Genomic DNA, 19,645 nt, shown 5'->3' on the forward strand with positions numbered 1-19,645 from the left:
GAAACTGTTTTCTCCAATCTCGTACAAGTTTGTCATGGCAGTTAACAAAAATGAAAACACCCGAATTACTGGAAAATGGAAAATTTTAAGCGACAATTGTCACGGGTTTGAGGGGTAAGTAGGACCCAAATGCAGCCAACTCCTGGGAAAATGGTTCAGACAGGTTTATTAACAAACGTGAACGTGACATGAACAAACCCAGAACAAAACTGACGAACCGACACAGACAAAGGGGAGCACAAAGACTATATAGACACAGGAGGCAAGGTGATTACACACAGGTGAAACACATCAGGGCGGCGCAGACGATCACTACACAGAAACAAAACCACGACAAGAAGCAAAAACACTGAGACACACAAGGAACCAAATTACAAAATAAAACAGGAAGTGCGAAAAGTCCAAAACAAAACTAACAAAAAGCGTCTGCCATTGAAAAACATGACAACAATGGAAAATGCACTGTTATTATATTTTAGTAGTCAGGATAATCTGGTGATAAGTAAATGTTAAAGAGGAAAAGCGAAACTGTTAAAAGGACATTGATGTTAAAACAACTTATTGACTGTAAAACTGCAACTTGATAATGGAAAGTGAAATTGAAACTAAATGGAAAACAGAAAATGTTACCTGTCAGTGATCAACTTAAAAGTTAAAAATTAATGGACATTTGAGATTTTTGTAAGTTTAATATGAGAATGTTTAACTTTAAGAATGTAAGAATTGAATGGTAAAATCTTGCATCCATATTCTTCAGTTAGTTACATTAATTTCCCTCCATTTGAAATATTGTTGAGGGAAACATCGGTTACATAGTGTAAATAAAAATCTCCATTTTCAGGGACAATGACACTCCATTCTCCAGAGATTTAGTGTATAAGGAAGAGGAAGAAGAGCAGTAGGGATGAGTGGAAAACTGTCGCACACACACACACACACACACACACACATACACACACACACACTCTCCATATTTCAGTCGGATCAGCAACTTCTCTGCAGTTTGTTGTTTTTGCAGAAGATGCTCACTTTCATGATCTTGTGCTACATTTGGTTTCTGCAAACTTTTCTGATCTGCTGCGATGAAAACCCCACAGGTAAATGTCATATCACTCATAACACTTTAATACAAGATACTATTGATATCAGTTCTGTATTGACTTTTGAACCATTTAATATTGTATATTCAGTAGCATTTGCACAACATACAAAATTTCAACTCTTAAATACCATTTTATTACAATATTCTAAAACTACTGTTATTATTATCATTATTATTATTGACGTTTATCTCAGTCATACTTTGCTTCCACTAATGATGAATATTTATACATCTACATCTTATTCATATAGCCAACAATATTGTGGCAAAATTAGCACGTGGTGATTCATAATTATTTTTATATTTTACCTATCACTCAAATATCAATATTTAGATTTTGTATTACTTATTTCTTAAATATGATATGTATTTGTATTTCGCAAATCCAGCAGCTAAAATTTAATTAAGCAACATTAAAGAAAACATTAAGTCAACTAAGTTTGAGGTTTTCATCTGACAGTGATGACATGTAAATGCAGAAACAGAAAACAGAAGAAAAAAACAAGAATTTGACTGTCATGTCCTGCTGAGTTAGTATAACATTTTCACACATATAAGCAAAGTTCAGCCTTACAGGAATTCATATCTGACAGAATATTTCCTGTGTTGTTATGTTATGAGTCTGACTGGATGATAGTGAGCATGTTTCCACAAGATAAAAGAGGAAATGAGGCTAAAAACTGACGGTGAACATGATGTGAGTGACACAGCAGTGTATCTAAAACCGCAGCTGGTAAAGATGGCCGACATGACACAGTATGTAAGGCTGAATGTTGGGGAAATGTGTTGTGAACAAGCTTATATAATGTATTTTATTCTCAAACTGGCAATAGAAGTGTTTTCTTTTCTCTAATCTTGAACAGTTTTGACAGGGGAAAGTTTAACTTATACGTACACGTAAAATACAATAATACTGCATGAAAACAAAGTTACAAGGCTTTTCACGTTTATGTGGAAAAATAAGATTCATGTAAGACATTTCATGACTGCAAACACCCAGGAGACAAGAAGTAGTAGTTTCAGATCTGTCCTCTGCCGTGTCTCTCCTCCTGCAGTGATGCGGTTTTCAGTCCCGGAGGATCACCAGGTCTGTCTGCGGTGTGGCGGCCCTGACCGGTCCCATGTGGTCTGGACTCTTCAGGACAGACAGGTCCTGGTGACCAGAGAGGGCAGCTACGAGACCAACAAGGACCGGCAACGCTACCTCCTGCAGCCTGACGGAGGCCTCTGTGTGCTGCAGCTCGACGACTCTGATAACGGGGAGTATCGCTGTAACCAGCTGCTGGTGGCCGAGCTGCAGGTGCTGACAGGTACAGGTGCGGTCGGAGCTGTGAGTGGCGCGTCATGGCAGTGAGAGGAAACTTGATGATTAATCCAGTTAAATCAGGAATCAGTCTTTTATTAAGACAGGAGGTTCTCTGCGCCGGCGACAGCCAGAGCCATATAGAGGCATATCGTTTTCAGGTTGTCCGTCCCATTCTCCTCAATGCGATATCTCAGTAATGCCTTGAAGGAACTTCTTCAGATTTAGCACAAATGTCCACTTGGACTCAAGGATGAATGATGATGATGATGATGATTAGATTTTGGACAAAACAGGGTTTTGGCCCTTTGAATGTGGTAATCTCAAGACCACTTTGGGGAAATTTGTTTAGATTTGGCACAAGCATTCACTTGGACCCAAAGACGAACTGAATAGATTGTGATGGTCAAAAGGTCAAAGTTCAATACCACAGTGTTCTCACATTCTTGTGAATGCAATATATCAGGAACACCCAGAGTGAATTTTAATTCTTTTATCACAGTGTCACAGTGACCTCAAAAAGGCTTAAGAGATGTTGACTGGTCACTAACTGCCAGACTTCAAGACTGGTTACTTGGGTCCTCTATGAGTGTCCTTTAAGACTGTAAGCTATAACATGCACTGTTTTATCTATCTGTTTTATCTGTTTTATTTAGTTATCTAAAACTGAAGCCATAGAATCTAATAATACATAAGCCCATAATGATTTAAGTTTAAACCGCTACATCTAGAAGGTGATCGCAAATGATCGACAATGAATAATCACAAAAACCACAATTAGCTCTAGAGATCAATGAAACCAGGCTGTTCTCATCAGAGTCAAGTCAATGAGTGTGAGTGAAGTAGACTTACCAAAAAGACATCGGTGCATGGTGACAGAGAGAGGGAAGGGGAAATGTGCTGCTACCACACAGTACTACTGTGTGTACTACTGCCAACCAGCTACTGGTTAGCTAACTAATCACAATTTAACTAAAACTAAAACCAGAGTCGAGCCACTGAGTGTAGTAATAGGCTGGTAACTATAGAGAGACTGTCCTCATGTAAGGAACAAGCTCATGGTTTGTTTGCGCAGTTGGTTATTATGACCCATAGCTAAATTTTGTTGCTAGGCGACATCTAGTAATTATGACAACCAATCAGATATAGATAAACTTTAATATTTGAATGTGGCATGTTTATGACTGGTCAGATCAACAAGGACAAAATAAAATACCTTTTGATTTGGTGGGGCAGTCTGGGAATTTGATTGGGCGGGACCCGTATCCCACTAACAAACATTGTAACTGGATCAAAACCTGATTAACATTGATGAGACAAAATGTTATGACCCCCTGTCCTTCTCACTTAACCACCATCCTCTCCTAACTTTAACCAGTAATGGTCACATACACTGTGATGGATTTAGAAAGCACAAACAAACAACGTTACCATACCAACAGTGCATTAAAGCAGAAAACTACAAACAACCTATCTTAATACCTTATTTTGGGCGGACTCGTTTGCATGATCACACATTGTAAACATAACTTTGACAAACATACACAAAAGGTGATCCAATACTCAGGGCAATGGCTCAATGTGGCAGAAACTACTGATCGCCCGAAGGTAAGTAAGTCAGTCTGAGAGATGTTGTGAAATCGCTTTAACGCCATGAATTTCTTCTAGAATTTTGTGTGAAAAGAAGCTGTTGAGGACTGAAACCAACCAAGGGTGTGACTGATTTTGAAAGTTTAAAAGTTTTTGTTCCCACCGTCTGAAGTTGCCACATAAACGACGTCACATTTATGTGATGAAAACCACTTCGACAAGTGACATCTTCAAAAGGGGAAATAAGGTTTCTGAAGAACTGAGAAGTGAATACATATTTTAGACCTGTGTTACTGCTGATACGTGAAGATAAATTTAGACCTGTAGGTTTTAATAGTGAGAGAAAAGGGTGTGACTTTTATATATACTGAAAATGCTTTTGTTTTACATATGTTATACATATTCATACAGATGCCCTGTGACTTTCCTGGACAGGCATATAGTTGTACAGGCTTTTTTTTAAAGCCTTTATCAGGTATTAAAAATGATAACAGGAAAACGATGGGGGTGTATTGTATAGTATATTGTCAGAATTCAGGGAAGAATTGACGAAGTTGTTAATCTGACTTTGTAAGAGGCTGCTGCATCTGTTGCATCATGATCCTTAAGCCAGGTTTTCAATGTTTTTTTGTTTTTTTATGTGATTTTCTTTCTAACGTTAAGTTTTTGCATGCAGGACATTTGCACTTCAGCCAGGAAAATCAAGCTACAGTTAGTGACGCTATTCCATAGCAACATAAATCTCAACTTGACAACACCATGTACAGAGTGATACAACAGTATGCAAAAGGTGTATTTAAGAAATATCAGTGTGAGAAAATTGAGAGAACGGGGCTGTTTCTCATGATATAACCTCGCTGTACTGGCTGAACTGGAAGTGAGTAACAAGCTCCATGTGTGTCAGCATTTATCCACTAAGTCTGTTTCACTTTGGTTTTTATTGATGCATCAAGTTCTCCATTTCTTTTTTTTTTTTTGGGGTTGGGGGTCGGGGGGGGGGGGGATATTTTCCATTCAGGTTTTTGCACTTGATTGTTCACAAATAGTGACAGAATACCATGATTGCTGTCGCAGCCCTGTTCACATTGGCCAATCTGACAACTGCTCACCGTTCCTGATCACTGGGGTCAGTTTCACAAAAAAGAGACTTCGACTGTGACTTAGATACAACAAATAGTCAAACTTCAGATAGAAGTCTAAATTCATCTATTGCACAAAGCTGTTTAGTTCTTGACTATCTTAAGACAGTGAATCGACTGGGTCGATCAACGTTAAGAAAAAACACTGTAAACCTTAAGCTCAAGGATCATGATGCAACAGATGCAGCAGCCTCTTACGAAGTCAGATTAACCACTTCCTCAATTCCTCCCTGAATTCTGCCTGACAATATACTATACAATATACCCCCATCATTTCCTGTTAAGCCTGTACAACGACGCCTGTCCAGCAAAGATCATACTGTCATGGCTGGTGGTCGCAGCACATGCAGGGAGGCGGTCGACAGACAACATGGAGCAGCCAAGGTAACAAGACCGAACACCACCAAGGGGAAGCAGCTCTTGGACGTGTGCACCAGGGAGCAAACGAGGGAAATGAGATACAGGTGTGTAGGCAGGCAGGGAGGCTCCAGTGGTTGGGAATGGGAAACAGGTGAGCAGGTGGAGCTGGAAACATGAGGAAAGTCTGAGGACACCTGATGGCAGGGTGGAGTTTGGCAGGAGACAGAAGGCTGAGGAATCATTAAACAAGAGAGTCCCCAATCCATCCATCCATCATCTATTTCCTGCAACCTGCCTTCTTGCTGTGAGGTGACAGTGCAAACCACTGCACAACAGCGCCCCCTCCCAAAGTTTTATGTTTTGTGTGTGTGTGTGTGTGTGTTTCCTCCTCAGTATGTGAGTAAGCATTCTGAAGCCTGAATGTAAAAGTTGTCGAAAAAACATTTTATATAAAATAAACAGAGCAGATCAGAAATCCAGATGTGAGAAATACAACACATACGACATAACGTCTTATATGAGCTTATTTGGAAGAATCTAAAGTGACTAAAAATACTTCAGGGGAAAAACCCTAACATTGTCTAATTCAGCACTAGCTGACCAGCTCTATGATAAATGCCTGTAACTCCTCTGTGTTTTCCACCTCCTCAGATCATGATTTCATGGTCTCTGCAGGCCGGACGCTGCTGCTTCCCTGCAGCCGCTCACACAAACCCAAGCAGAGGTGGTTTCACCAGAGGAAAGGAGGGAGGCGGGAGGCCATCTTCACGCTGTTCAGAAACGGGACGGCGAAAGCAGAGAGGGAGGGGAGCCGGCTCAGCTTCAAGGACAAATCCCTGCAGATCCAGGACCTGCAGCCAGAGGACGCTGGAGAGTATCAGTGTAACGGAAAGCTGCAGGCCAATGTCACCGTCCTCACAGGTGCGATATTACACTAACTGGATTCATCTGGTTATGATGTTACTAAGATACAGAGGATCCAACGTGACAGGATGTGATATCGTTTGTAATTTGCATTTTTAAGTTTGAACGTAAAACTGTTGCATAATTTTTGTGGTGCTCACTGAAACCTACAGAAAATATGATTGACATTTTTTATTACTTTTGGTCATATAATACACAAAATGTATTTTAACTTTAAGGAAATTATAAGGCAGGTAGTGTAGTATTGAACATTGTTGCGCTGTTACTGACTGATCAATTAAAAAATGTCTATCTTTTACTTATCAGTGCAAAATGAGCCAACCAGCATCCAGATATCCAACAGTACACCTCTGACATCTGCTGTGGGGATAACAGGTAGGATTCTCTACTCAGCACAGTAATACTGTATTTACAGAAGTTATATTATAGTGAACTTACATTTATATTTATACTCATGTTTAACTTGGTACTCATAATGAATTAAAATTGAACCAGTTATTTTCCTAATCAAAACTTCAACAGTTTCTCCTGTGGAACAAAAAAAAAATTCTTCTGTTTGCAGAGTGAAATACTAACCTGTGTGAATATGATATCAATTTAATTATCATTTACCACAAATTAGAATATTATTTACATTGAAGATCACATGCACAAAAATGTAAACACACATAAATGCTGTTTTATTCAGTTGAGCATTTTTTTAACCTCTTATCTACCTTTATTATTAAAGATATAATCAAAGTTAATTGAAATTAAAAAATAATTTTTACACCTGAAACCTTTTGGTTGGAAAAATCGAAAGGTTTTAGTATGTATGACACCAGTTTGGATATGTGTATTTCATACTGTGTATTTTATGTTGTTGCTGCTGTGTTGATCAGATGTGGTTGAACTAAAGAAGAAGGAGAAGAAGAGAACTGAGAATGGTTGGTGAGACAGCACCTGCATACACTTCAGTCTCATGACTAAAGTTTTCACAGATGTTTGCGTGTGTGTTAATCAGACGTTGTGTGTGTGTGTGGTCTGTCTCAGCTGTATTGATGGTCGCTGTCGTCGGCTTGGGGCTAATGATCCTCCTCATGACTGCCGTCTGCATTTTACTGACCAGCATGAAGTGCAGGAGGAAGAGGAAATATAGATATGAAGGTTTGTGGTCTGGGCTGGTCAGCAAAGCCACGTGTCATTATTTATTTTCCATGTTTGGTTCATTCAGTCTCTGAAGGTTGATTGCAAAACGACCAATGAGGAAATTACAAAAGTAAACATTAAATAAAAAGGAAAAAAAATTGTTATGGGCCTCAAAACCACATCTTAAAAAAATCTACAAGATGTTAGGCCTACTTTCATATGATGGCTTTTTCATCTTTTTCACCCTGTGCACTTTTTTGTGCATTTACTGTAATTGTTCCATTAATTACACTCAATTATATTTAGATTAGGTTAAAAATATTAGCAAAAAAATCCAGGTTAAAACCTCCTTTGGTGGTAAAAAAAATGTGAATAAGAAAAAAGTAGGATAATTAAAAAATATTTGCATATACGTTTTGTTTATCTAATTCTCTAGTTCTTTTTTGCTGAAAATGTTGATGATTTTTTACTGTATTATTTGTTCTTTTATTTATTTTTTTTGATGAGGCAGGTTTTGTCCTCCATACATGTATGAGAAAAATGAAAGCTTCTTTGTCCTTTGTAGATAAAAAAAATAAATAAAATTGTCGATGATACAGGTCGACTTTCATTCCATCTGCACTTGTGTTTCCTCTGCAGAGGCACAGAGACACGAGGTCACAGAGCTGCAGCCGTGGGAGACGTCCAGCAACAGACCAGCTGGTAACAACACCCCGTCCTCCGAACGCTGCAATTATCCTCAGCTCAGTTTTCATCTTAAATAATAAGAACACACCTGTGTGTCCGCAGAGCGTGAGGTGTTAGAGAGTCCGTCCCTGCCGGAGGAGACGATCCACTACGCCTCTCTGGGCCATCAGAACTGGAGGGAGAGACCCAGCAGGACTCCACCAGACCAACACCCGCACCACGTTATCTACTCTTCTGTCATCACCAGATCTGCTGCTAAATAGACTCCAAACAGAGACACACTTCAAGTTTGTGCAGCCCTAAAGTAAATACTCACTGTATGTATCACCAACGTGATTAAATACTGATTAACACACTTATTTTACTGAACTTTTTTTCTTGTGTTTTTAACAATGTAAAACATACAATACACAATATATGCAATACAATAATACACTGTAGAAGAGAGGGTTTAAACCATGACAGCAGTGAAAAAGAAAAGAGCAACAAATAAATTCAAATGTAAATAAATAAAATAATCTCTATAATCCAATCTATGATCCACAAAAGTTAATTAAATGAGTCCATGTGATGGACAGTGTGCAGGATTCCTTGGTTTTCTAATTATTGCGCTTTGAAGGTTCCAGTCTTTATGCTAAACTAAGCTAAGCTAAGCTGACCACTGACCTCTGGGGTGAGGGGTTCCTCGATGTTAACTGCCCCTGTACATCCTGTGTTAGACCTGCAACTATTGTTTTCACTATCAAATAATCTAACAATTTATTTTTTTGATGAACTGAATAATCATTTAGTCTATATGAGACATTGAAAACTGTCAAAACATTTTGCTGAGCTGAAGACGACATCTTAAAATGTTGTTTTTTTTAACTCCCCAAACCCCATAATATTCAGTTTACAAAAGAAAAAGCAGCAACTCTCCTTTTTTGAGAAATTTAAATATGCAAATGTTTGGCTCTTTTCACAATTTCTGCTTGAAAAGTGATTGAAACGACTTAATCAATCATCATCAATCATTATTTTCCTATGGATTGACTCATTGTTTCGGCTCTTACTCTGTGTTTCTGCAGATTCAGGTAAAGTGAGATAGAGCTGTTATGTCACTGCATTTTCAAAGTTGTATTGATTGTGTGAAAGAAAAGATTCCACATGACAATCAAAATCTATTTATTGAGAGGTAAATATGCACAACGAACCCTAACATAACTGACGCACATCACAGACAAGCACAAGAGGAGCTTAAAAAACAGTGGATGCTACATAAACATCATATACAAATAAGCTTGCTATCATCATGTGTATTTGGCGAGCAGTTACAGTAACATTTTGACATTCTTCTGTGGTGTATTTATGTATGTAAATGATTGAAAGTAATAGATAGTTGGTTTATAACTAAAACCAAAAGACAGCAGTGCTTCTACAGCAGTCACACTGACATGAAAAGTGAAATAGCTTTTAAAAAGAGATACAGAAATAAAGTCATGAATCATTACTTTCTCTAGCATATTAAAAATATCTGTCTTTGCATATACACAGGATATATGCAGGTCTTAAAAAGTGTTTCCTAAAAAAATATATATTTTTTACTTTTATATTATCTTATATTATAGTCTAAAATTTCATTTAGAAAGGTTTAAATATATCTTACCAGTCTGCTTTAGGCAGATTTCAGCCAAAACTGGCTGAAAAATCTCCATTCATCCCTTCATCCCTCCATTTTCTGCTGCTTATCCAGGTCCTTAAAGATTTTATTGTTCTAAACAGTTGGGACATGTGATATAAATGTGAGTACATTCATGCATGTGCCATTATGAGGGGCCATAAGGGGACCCTTTTCCCCTTGGCTGGTTTGCCTCTCCTGACTGTGTGCCCCTGGGTATTATGAGACGGGCGGGGCCTTGGTTAACTTCTGAAGGTTTTACACTGACACATTGACATACTGGCCCTTTAAAGAAGTGAGAGAGTGTGATCTACTTTCTCACCAGCAGGTGGTGATGAAATTCATCATTCACTGAAATTTGTATGTAAAAAAAAAAAAAACAAGAAAGTGGCTCTCTATCTGTGCTAATGTGATGTGTTTGGGTTCTTGCGACTCATCACTGTTGAATATGTGACATCCTCTTTGACCAATCTTGTTCCTCTGTGGCCAGAGGGGCGGGGCTCGTGTGCATGCTTCAGACTGGAGTAATGCAAAGACATGTCCTGCAGAGAAAGAAAACAGATTATACTGCAGTTAGAAGAAATATATCAACTGTTTCTATGACTGGACTGACTCAAACATCCATCAGTTGTAGAGACTTTAAAAATGTACATATGTAATTAATATAAAATGGATATAGTTGAGGAAAAACAACCTGTTCAAATTCCTGTAAAACTTGTTATGTAAAATATATTTAAAGGCACAGTACACATGTTTATGTGGAACACGGGTGATGCAGAAATCATGCTTTATCAATATAGTGTAAAAAAGAGAGTCAATATTAATTGCTGTATTTTTGATTACATCCAAAAAAAAGAAATTTGTCATTGTTGGGACAGAATCCAAAATTTTACCATGCCAAGAATTTATGGAGGGTCAAGGTCAAAAGAATTTTAGTGTCACTATATATGAAGAGGAAAAAAGTAAATAAGTAAGGAAATAAATAATGGAAAGAATAAGGATGAAGGAAGGACGAACAAAAGGAGAGAATAAAGGAAACAAATACAGAAAAAATACAAATTTAAATGCTTATGTGCAAAATACCTAGTGTCTCCACTGGGTAAATGCAGTGGAGTAACTTATGCAGTTAATTTTAACAGTATCATAAAAAGGAAAACACAACAGTCAATCAGAGCTTGTATCAAACTCTAACGAGCGACCATCCACTGACCTCTGTGATCCTCAGACTGGAGTCTCTTCTCAGTGAAGGACAGCAGCAAACAGCTGGTTTTCCTGAAGACAAAGGAGAGGAAGGCAGAGATGAAGTGAAGAAGACCTGGACCTGGGTCAGTGGTTAAACTTTAACATCTAGAAATCAGAGTGCGTGAGCAGTTTGTACTTGGTTTGACAAGACAAAGATAAGCCAACAGAAAATTTGCATATTAATCACTGTACAGTTCATACATTACATTTGCATTCACATATTACAAAGATGACATAATAAAACAGCACAATGGGTAGAGTGGGGTGCGCTCTGGACAAACCCAGACACCTGACTTCTGGTTACTGAGCCTCACTCAGTGTTAAGTGAAAGTGAAAGTATGAAAGTGGGGCAGCTGTATGTGCGGGAGGAGCAAACAGAAACTGAGCCCTGCTGCTTTCTTGCCTATTCCTCGACAAATTTTCTCTGTAAACTGAGAAAAGATAAAAAAAAAAAGATTGTTTTTCACTTTCAGTCTTCTCGGAGGGAAGAGCAAAACTATTCTTTCCGACCCCTGCTCCCTCCTCTCAGCAACAATGCCGGACACGAATCTGTGCTTGGAGGCCTTGTCGGCTCTCTCTGGCTGCAACGTCGAGTCGACCAGCGGACCCTCCCAGCTCACCCCGCAGGACTTCGTCAACATCGTGGCCCTCAAGGAGTTTTACAAGCAGGAGGGGTTTAAGGAGCTGGAGTACCCCAGTTTAGGCACTCTGTCCCTGCAGGAAGTGGACGATGTGGACCTTTACAGCTCCCCCCTGGCTCTGACTGAGGGCCCCGGGCCGGAGGAGAGCCTCAGGACCACGGTTAAGATCAACCCTCAGGACTTCTTCCATCCTCAGTACGACTACGACTTCACCAACGTACAGGTGAGCAGAGTAGAGCGTCTATTTATCTGTCCTCCTCGTTCTCTTAGAGGTGTGGTGATGACAGGGTTGATGGTTAATGAACAAATGAAGATTAATGTGATCGAATACATTAATGGAATCTTAGACAGCTGTTTGGACGTCATCGTCCAAATGTCGAATTTAATATGACATATAGAGCTGAGGTGACTGAGTGAATGTTACGTAACAAAAACACATTGTTTTGAAGTGAGTGAGTGAATGAGTAATGTGTAACTACAACTACGTTGTTTTTAAATGAGTGAAGGAGTGAGTGAAAAATTAGCCAGTGACTCAGTGAGTGAGTGAGTGAGTGAGTTATGGTTATGTCAAAAGAACCCACTGTTATGAAGTGAGTGAATGAGTGTGAATATTATGTCAATTCAAAACATTGCTTTTAACTGAGTGACTGGATGAGTGAATGAGTAAGCCTTTTTTCTTTTCTTTCTTTCTTCTTTAAATGAGTAACTCAATGAATGAGTGACTAAGTGAGTGAATGTTATGTGAATAAACGAGTGAGAGACAAAATAAGTACGGAAATGTATGAATGACTACACACAATACACATGCAGCTTTCTGGGCCCTGGTCAGTTGCCCCATTTGCCCACTTGATATTCAAGACAGAGGATCATCCAAACAGTCCCTGCCAGCAACTGCAAGTGATTTAAGTTGGACAAAAACAATTTCAGTTCCTGTGCCAGTGTCATACCAGGGTTTCCTAGTTTCCTTCTCTGTTTCTTTTGAGAAATATACACGTTTTTCTTACAAAATTCAGCTCTATATTTCATAGAATAACTACAATACAAAAATTAAATACATTAGTGTTTGATTTAGTCTTATATATAAAGAATGACTAAAGAGCCAACTTTTGATTTTTGGTACTTGACATTTTTGTCCATACCCAAAAGGTTTGAGCTTCAGTACTCAACCCCAATCTCAAGAAACTTTCAAGCCTTGATTGTCACAGCATCATGTATGAGTGACTGGTCATGATTGGTGCAACAAAATGTCATTAGCATATAGCATTGTAGCGTTTTCCTTTATGTCACTCCAGCTCTGACCCTTAACCCCTCTGTTGACCTCCAGGATGGCAACAAAACGTTCCTGCGTGGTAATGAGGCCTACGTGCGCCCCTGTGGGTGGAACCGTGCAGCCCTCCGAGTCGTGCAGAAGTACGATGATGGGGACTCCTGGCTCGGGACGGGTAAGGATGCCTGGCCTGTCTCCTACCATGGACAAAACATGGACGGCTCCCACGGCATCATCCTGACCCACGGTGGGTCCCCCAACGATGAGCCCCGGTTTCTTGATGCCGCCGCCGCAAGTCTAACCACCAGGGAGACGAAGGGTAGAGGGGTGTACTCAACACCTGACGTCAAGATGGCGGAGAAGTACTGCAAAAGGTTCAAGTCCAAAGTGGACGAGAAGACGTACAAAGTGATTCTTCAGAACCGCATCAAACCGGAGAAGAGGACAAAGTGCCAGAGGGAAGACATGTGGTTGGTCTACGTCCCTGAAGGCCGCAATGACGTCCAGACGAGGGTCATTGTACAGGAATCCATTCGTCCATACGGGCTGCTGCTGAAGCAGGTGTGAGCCAAACTCATAAAACCATCTCAACTTCAGGGAAAGAATTCAATGGGGTGTTTTCTTGATTATCAACACAAAAAAAAATGCACAAAATGTTTGATCAAGTAAACGCTTGAAGTAATTCAAAATTGTGTTTCAGGGTTTCTATATGCCTGTTGGGGGCTGTAGGGATAAACCAGGCTTTACTGTGAGACCTTTATTCTTACATTTTTATCAGATATAAAGCTGATTTTCTCCTCAAATAGCAACCATATCCTACTTTAATAACATACTGTAGACTTTCTAATGATCTACTATACCTTCAGTGAGTTTAATGTTTTATCAATCTCTGTAGAAATTTGTTTAACTTTGGGGATTTTTCTGACGCACAGAGATATTGAGATTGATGGATGTAACCAGTAAAAAGAAAACAAACACATATCTGTGCTTTCGTCTGTCAACATTGAACATGCAACAGTGGACAAACCCAACGCTGTGTTCGAATGTAAGAAGAGATTGTGGCTACAACAAAGCAAGATGCGGCTGTGAGGCTGATTTATGCTGCCATCTAGTGGTGCATATAGTGATGTTTTACATGTTCTACACAATGAGAGAGCAATCATCAAAGTGGTGAGATTGAACTAGTCTAGTTTTCTTTGCTTTAATCAATAAGGGCATCTTTGCAGATTTTTCTTGGTGCTGGGCTTTTATGTTGCACAAACTGACCATCCTTGAACTGGACTGATGATAAATACCAGTTGAACTTATGAAATGTCAAACAAAAAGTAGGCTTATTATGCTAGCATCTGAAGGAAAGGCTTGGTTATTTACGCACTTTCATAAACAGCGAGTGAGTGATTCGATTTCATTGTTACATGTGATTGAAAATATTATGAGGTATGATAATGCAGTTGTTTCTTTGTCTCTTACACTTTGTCCCTTAATCTCCTGTTTTTGTTTTCATCAACCAGTAAGACTGCAAATTCTTAGTGGGAACAATATCATACATGTTTTGCACTGTCTGACTGTGTCAATAAAAGCTGCTCACATATCCTGGTGTGAAGAACCTCATTGTTGTGGTATCTAACAAGATGATGTATTATCTCGATACTTTTGTCGTAAAAAGGAATCCTTGTCTAAAACTTGGAAACTTGGAAAACTTGACAAGTCTAAAGACTTTTTCCTTGTTTTAGTTTTTCATTAACTCGTCCTTTCAGTGCACCCTCCTTCCTTAAGGCCGAGATGCCCTCACAGATAAATGTTTTTACTTCAGTTCATTTGAATGAACGCATGACCAGAGCCGGTGAAACTTGTTTTCGTATCGCACAGTGTCATTCCTCAAACCTTTAGACAGACATTAAGATGAGAGTTCGATATAGATTTTCCTTTCTGCTACACATTACAAGATTCTTCAAAATGCCTGTTGATATTTGAAGTGCATAAATGTGCTTAGACAACATGGTAGTTACTGGAAGTACTCAGACCTTTTACTTAAGTAAAGGTATCTGTACCAAAATGTAGAAATACTCTGTTACAAGTCTTGCATTCAAAAGTACCAAGTAGAGTACATCAATATTGTACTTGAGTAAGTGAACTTAACTATATTCCATCTGGATGTGTTGGTGATATGGATGTATTAAGAGATTTTCATAATATATCCACAGTTGGTGACTGAAGCTTAATGTAGATTAGCTGTGGTGAGTGTTGCAATTCATGCAGTCCACCACCAGATGTCAGTTAAAGTAAAGGATCATATAGCTCAAAATGCTTCATACTGATGCATCGATCTGTAAGCAGCTTTTTACTGTTGTAGCTGCTCAAGATGGAGCTGGTTTTAACTCCATTATTTACAGTGAAGTAGTTTGATCCAGTGGTGACCATATAAATCTAAAGGATTGTGAGTTGATTAATGGGATAGGAAAGAGGAACAAAATTAATTTCTGATATACAAATGTATAGTAATTATATTCACTATCTATTTAATCTTTAACAGTGTATTTTATGAGTTTATCATATGGTTTAATGTTAAATCTTACATTTTACTGTTACAATCCTAATCTGAAAAGTAACTCGTGGCTAAAACTGTCAAATAAATGAAACAGAGTAAAAGAAGAATATTTCCCTCTGAAATCTAGCAAAGTAAAACATAGCATAAAATGGAAATACCTAACTAAAGTACAACTACTTTAAAATTATACTTACAAAATTGTTAACGTCCTACCTTCATGGACGTAAAACGTTTCCTATTACGTACATAATCCTAACTTAAAGCAGCACAACTGCATGAAACCGAACCTTACCCCAAATCTTACCCTCTGAACTTGGTAGACTGTACCAAGTTTTAGCACCAAAATGTCTTCATTTTCCAAATATGTCCTCACTTTTCAAAAACGTCCTCTCCCTCAGTGTCAAATATTTGGTCCCCACAAAGATAGAAGCAAAAGACACAACCAACCACACACCTGAGCACAGGCAGAGTCCAAAGAGGAAGACGAAAACGAGGGCGATTAAAGCTGGAAGCGCGCAGATTCCCAGTCTCCAACACGGCTGCCTCATTTTGTCTATGGCCAACTCCCCATCAGCTCCTGGGAACACAAAGAAACAGGAACACCAGTAGGTTATTGATCTTCAACTGATATTTTAGCCTCTGAGCTTCCTGAAGAACTGTTTGGAACTTGTATAAGTTGCAAATTCTGCCCAGTTGAGCTACTTTTTCTTCATTTGGGTGGTTAAAAAGTGATTTGGGTCATAACAATTTTAATAATTTGGGCTACATTAGGGCAGTTTCGACCTACAAAAACTTCTGCTATACTTTAGTGGTTCCCAATTTCTGCAGAAACTGAGCTCTTTTCAAAACTCAGTCAGATCTGAACACAGACACATAATACACATATATTTGGATTCAGTGTGACTGACACTTCCAAAGGATATTATTATCTCTGAGGTTTAAACCGGCAGAAGTTTTGTCTCCCTCTTCTGGCAGTGAGAGTAAATAAACAAACACTGATCTGACCAACTTCTGACCTTTTCATTTTCCTGTGAACCAGAAAGATACTGAAAACGAGAATGTCTTTTTGAGAAACATCTGATGGTTATGAAACCAGATGAGTACTTCTGCGTGACGCCACAGGCTGTTTTCATGCACCTCCAACCTCAGAGGAATAAAAATCATGGCAGCTGTACCTGAACATGACCCTCTCTGGTTTTCAATGTTATCAATAAAAACTATCCTAAACTCAACAACTGAACTGGAAAAGATGGCTAATAAAGAGATGAAGTCAATCTCAAGCTAACCAGTTTTAGAGTTTAAATTGTTATAATAAAGCTGAGACATACAGGGGTTTATATTCTATTTTATTTTTTAGCCTCAGTAGAGATAAAATGTCAGAACTAAATCAATGAATAACCATCAATCTTACCATTCACAGTTAGAAGAACCCCTCTGTTAACACATACAACCCCTGCACACCACCCTGTGCAGAAATACAGCCCAGCATCCTTCTCCTCTACCTCCAGGATCTCCAGGCTGACCGGGCCTCTCTCCATGTCTCCCCGGCTGTAGATGCGACTGTTGTTTTTAGAGTGAAAGCTGACCAGATTTTCTCCTATTTTGCTTGGTGTAACTGTCAGCAGTGGCAGCAGCTGGTCTGAACGCAACAGGTACCAGGTGGTCTTCATGCTGGACGTCAGGTTACAGGTCAGTGTGACGTTCTCCCCCACCTGGACCATCCGGGGAGAGCGGGGAAAAGGTGAGGCTGAAGAGTGGTGGCATCCTGCAACACCTGAGGAGATGAGGAGATGCTGCAGTGTCACAAGGCTGATGCTGACCTTCAACTAAATATCAGATATATAGATACTTGATATTAATAGTGGACACAATACACAACATATGGCCAAAGGTATGTGGACACACCTACCCACATATAGTTAAATGTTAGCCCTGGTTTGGGCTGTGTAGATCCAATGAAAGCAAACATAATGCTACAGCATACAGCGAAATTTTGGACTAATGTTTTCCAACCTGTGGGTTGGGACCCCCAATGGGGTACCAAGATTAATCTGAGAGGTCACACAATGATGACATTCATTTTTATCCTTTAAATGTTGCTCTTTTTTTGTAATTTGCTGGAAACTTTGAATTAAATATGCACCACAGACACATTTCCATAGCTGCAAACTTGTCACCTTTTGAATGAACGCTGTGGTGTCTGTGTGATTTGCTTAGAACTGAAGATGCTCTGTGGTTGTTAGGTTCCTGTTACTTGAAAAGTTTGAATGAGCTACAGAGCGTTAGTTTGTCCAAACTGAACTAACTATGTCTGACCCAGGCAGCAATCAGTTAAAGGAGAAGTGTGGGGAAGAGGCGACGCTCCTAGTCGTATTCCTCTTCTGTGCGGCACCAGGCAATGTGGTCGAAAAGCATAATGAAAACACCCACACCTGTTGCTTTCAATGTAAAGTCACTTAGCTCCAGAGATAAATGTTAAGGAATATCTATTATCTTTATTTTCCACAGATGTGGAAATTTGCCTCTGGCTTCACAGGCTGGTTAAAACACATCATTGTCACTCACAAACAATAAATACAACAATAAAATTAGCACTAACATGCACAGTACAGACAACAATAACAGACATGATTCCAGTGTGGATGAATCTTACGAGTTCAACAAAGTTATTGCATTTGGTATAAAGGACTTTCTCTAACCGTTCTTGGTTGCCTTATAGCGTTTTCCTGAGGTCAGTTGTGTGAATTCTTCAAAAAGGGAATGAAGAATTAAAAAAGAAGAAAACTGAGTCTGAAGTCTTAGGTTTCATTTCAGATACATCCTGTTTTTCTTTGTAAACCAGGAAAAGGCTGTTTAATGCCACCTATTGAATAAAAGCACCCAGAGATGGCAGAGAACGCTTTCATGTTTTCTGCTCCACCTACTTGAAATGGTTTGCAAAGGTAAATTAAATTAAAGAACTTTGTATACCAGACTGAATTCAATTTTTATATGGGACAAAAGAGAGAAAAAAATATTTTTTATATCAAATCACTGTCAGACAATTGGGGACCCTCACGCCACATGACCAATCCAACTGAGCCTAAAACACCAGTCTGTCCCAGACCAGGACCACAGAGACTTGGGCACTCTGTCCTTGGCGCACTCTGTGAACTTATAAAAGGTCACAGATATTTGGGTCACACCCTCAGAGCTGCCAGCTTGTTTTCTTTCAGTTTAGCTTTGGTTTTGTTATTTCTAATATGAGTTCACTGCAGCCACAGGTGTCAACCAGTTCATGAGCATAAACAAACCAGACATCAGGAATTATACAATCAGCTTCTGAATTAAGGCCAAATACTCCTTCAATTTCACACCACAGCTAATTCTGAAAGTCATTGCCACACCCTGGATTTTAAATTAAATATGAAATAAAAAATAACTTACAGAGGAAAGTGAGGATCCATGTGAGACCTGCCATAACTGAGGGACAATGTTCTCAGGCTGTTGTGCATGGAACTGTCTGCAGCTGATCACTGAACAGCACTGATTGCAGTGGGAGGAAGTCAGTGGGGACTTTATTGAACACCAGGACACAGACCGTGCAGACCACCAACACGTCTCGTGTCATGAAAGCGGAAGATTTTTCATATATATTATTCACAACTAAGTCTTCGCACTGCGCGTTCACTTCTGAGGCATTAGCCCGTAGGTTTCGTTTCTCCAGAGTTAAGTCAATTCTTGTGCGTTTGCTATTATAACCGGGAGCTGTTTCAAAATAAAAGCACCACAAACTGCACCAGTGGTTAGAAACTAGAAAGTCCCATGACCACAACGTGGTTTTTTTTTAATTTCTTGAGAACAAACTCCATCAAATGAACCACATCCTCAAAACATCATCGATCTTGTTGATTTATGGTTTTTAAAATTTGAAAGTATTTTAGTGTTGAAATAGAAACAGATACAGTCCAAAATTGAATATGGATAACCACCTAAATAGAGATAAATAAATAAGTAACAAATGCAAAAATAAAATTAACCGAATATAAAAAATAAAGTATAAATATATAAACCATAT

The 19,645-nt window shown here is 39.0% G+C and overlaps 3 protein-coding genes across 4 annotated transcripts; 2 read left to right on the forward strand and 1 right to left on the reverse strand.

The window, feature by feature from the left end:
• Positions 1-3: 3 nt before the first annotated feature.
• LOC130184162 (uncharacterized) lies at positions 4-8,523 on the forward strand. 2 transcript variants are annotated; one of them, XR_008829941.1, is made up of 8 exons: positions 4-1,097; positions 2,158-2,412; positions 6,146-6,415; positions 6,725-6,793; positions 7,300-7,348; positions 7,451-7,564; positions 8,186-8,248; positions 8,336-8,411. XR_008829941.1 is itself a non-coding variant. In XM_056400002.1 (8 exons), exons 1-8 carry the CDS (start codon positions 905-907, stop codon positions 8,494-8,496), a joined length of 1,170 nt encoding a protein of 389 aa, XP_056255977.1. In that variant the 5' UTR covers positions 680-904; the 3' UTR covers positions 8,497-8,523. The 2 variants fall into 2 exon arrangements, 1 of the variants encoding a protein (XP_056255977.1); XM_056400002.1 differs by having other exon boundaries at positions 680-1,097; positions 7,300-7,344; positions 8,336-8,523.
• A 51-nt stretch (positions 8,524-8,574) lies between these two features.
• On the reverse strand, positions 8,575-19,319 carry LOC130184164 (uncharacterized). Its single transcript, XM_056400004.1, has 5 exons — positions 19,015-19,319; positions 17,000-17,362; positions 16,043-16,165; positions 11,101-11,162; positions 8,575-10,432 (listed from the first exon to the last, which is right to left on the reverse strand). The coding sequence occupies exons 1-5, from the start codon at positions 19,046-19,048 to the stop codon at positions 10,295-10,297; spliced, it is 720 nt and encodes a 239-aa protein (XP_056255979.1). The 5' UTR covers positions 19,049-19,319; the 3' UTR covers positions 8,575-10,294.
• Positions 11,453-14,631, forward strand: LOC130184163 (uncharacterized). Its single transcript, XM_056400003.1, has 2 exons — positions 11,453-11,996; positions 13,098-14,631. Exons 1-2 carry the CDS (start codon positions 11,667-11,669, stop codon positions 13,605-13,607), a joined length of 840 nt encoding a protein of 279 aa, XP_056255978.1. The 5' UTR covers positions 11,453-11,666; the 3' UTR covers positions 13,608-14,631.
• Positions 19,320-19,645: the final 326 nt, after the last annotated feature.

The sequence above is a fragment of the Seriola aureovittata genome, chromosome 16 (assembly GCF_021018895.1).
Source record: "Seriola aureovittata isolate HTS-2021-v1 ecotype China chromosome 16, ASM2101889v1, whole genome shotgun sequence".
In the NCBI taxonomy this organism is placed as follows: Eukaryota; Metazoa; Chordata; class Actinopteri; order Carangiformes; family Carangidae; genus Seriola; species Seriola aureovittata.

Excerpts from the sequence above, each read along its gene's own strand:
- LOC130184162 (XM_056400002.1), top strand. The coding sequence starts at position 905 with ATGAGTGGAAAACTGTCGCACACACACACACACACACACACACACATA. Across the intron at positions 2,413-6,145 it reads CGAGCTGCAGGTGCTGACAG|ATCATGATTTCATGGTCTCT; the intron begins GTACAGGTGCGG and ends CCACCTCCTCAG. Across the intron at positions 7,345-7,450 it reads GAAGAAGAGAACTGAGAATG|CTGTATTGATGGTCGCTGTC; the intron begins GTTGGTGAGACA and ends GGTCTGTCTCAG.
- LOC130184163 (XM_056400003.1), top strand. The coding sequence starts at position 11,667 with ATGCCGGACACGAATCTGTGCTTGGAGGCCTTGTCGGCTCTCTCTGGC. Across the intron at positions 11,997-13,097 it reads ACGACTTCACCAACGTACAG|GATGGCAACAAAACGTTCCT; the intron begins GTGAGCAGAGTA and ends GTTGACCTCCAG.
- LOC130184164 (XM_056400004.1), bottom strand. The coding sequence starts at position 19,048 with ATGGCAGGTCTCACATGGATCCTCACTTTCCTCT. Across the intron at positions 16,166-16,999 it reads GGTTCTTCTAACTGTGAATG|GAGCTGATGGGGAGTTGGCC; the intron begins GTAAGATTGATG and ends TTGTGTTCCCAG. Across the intron at positions 11,163-16,042 it reads TGGACTCTGCCTGTGCTCAG|GAAAACCAGCTGTTTGCTGC; the intron begins GTGTGTGGTTGG and ends CTTTGTCTTCAG.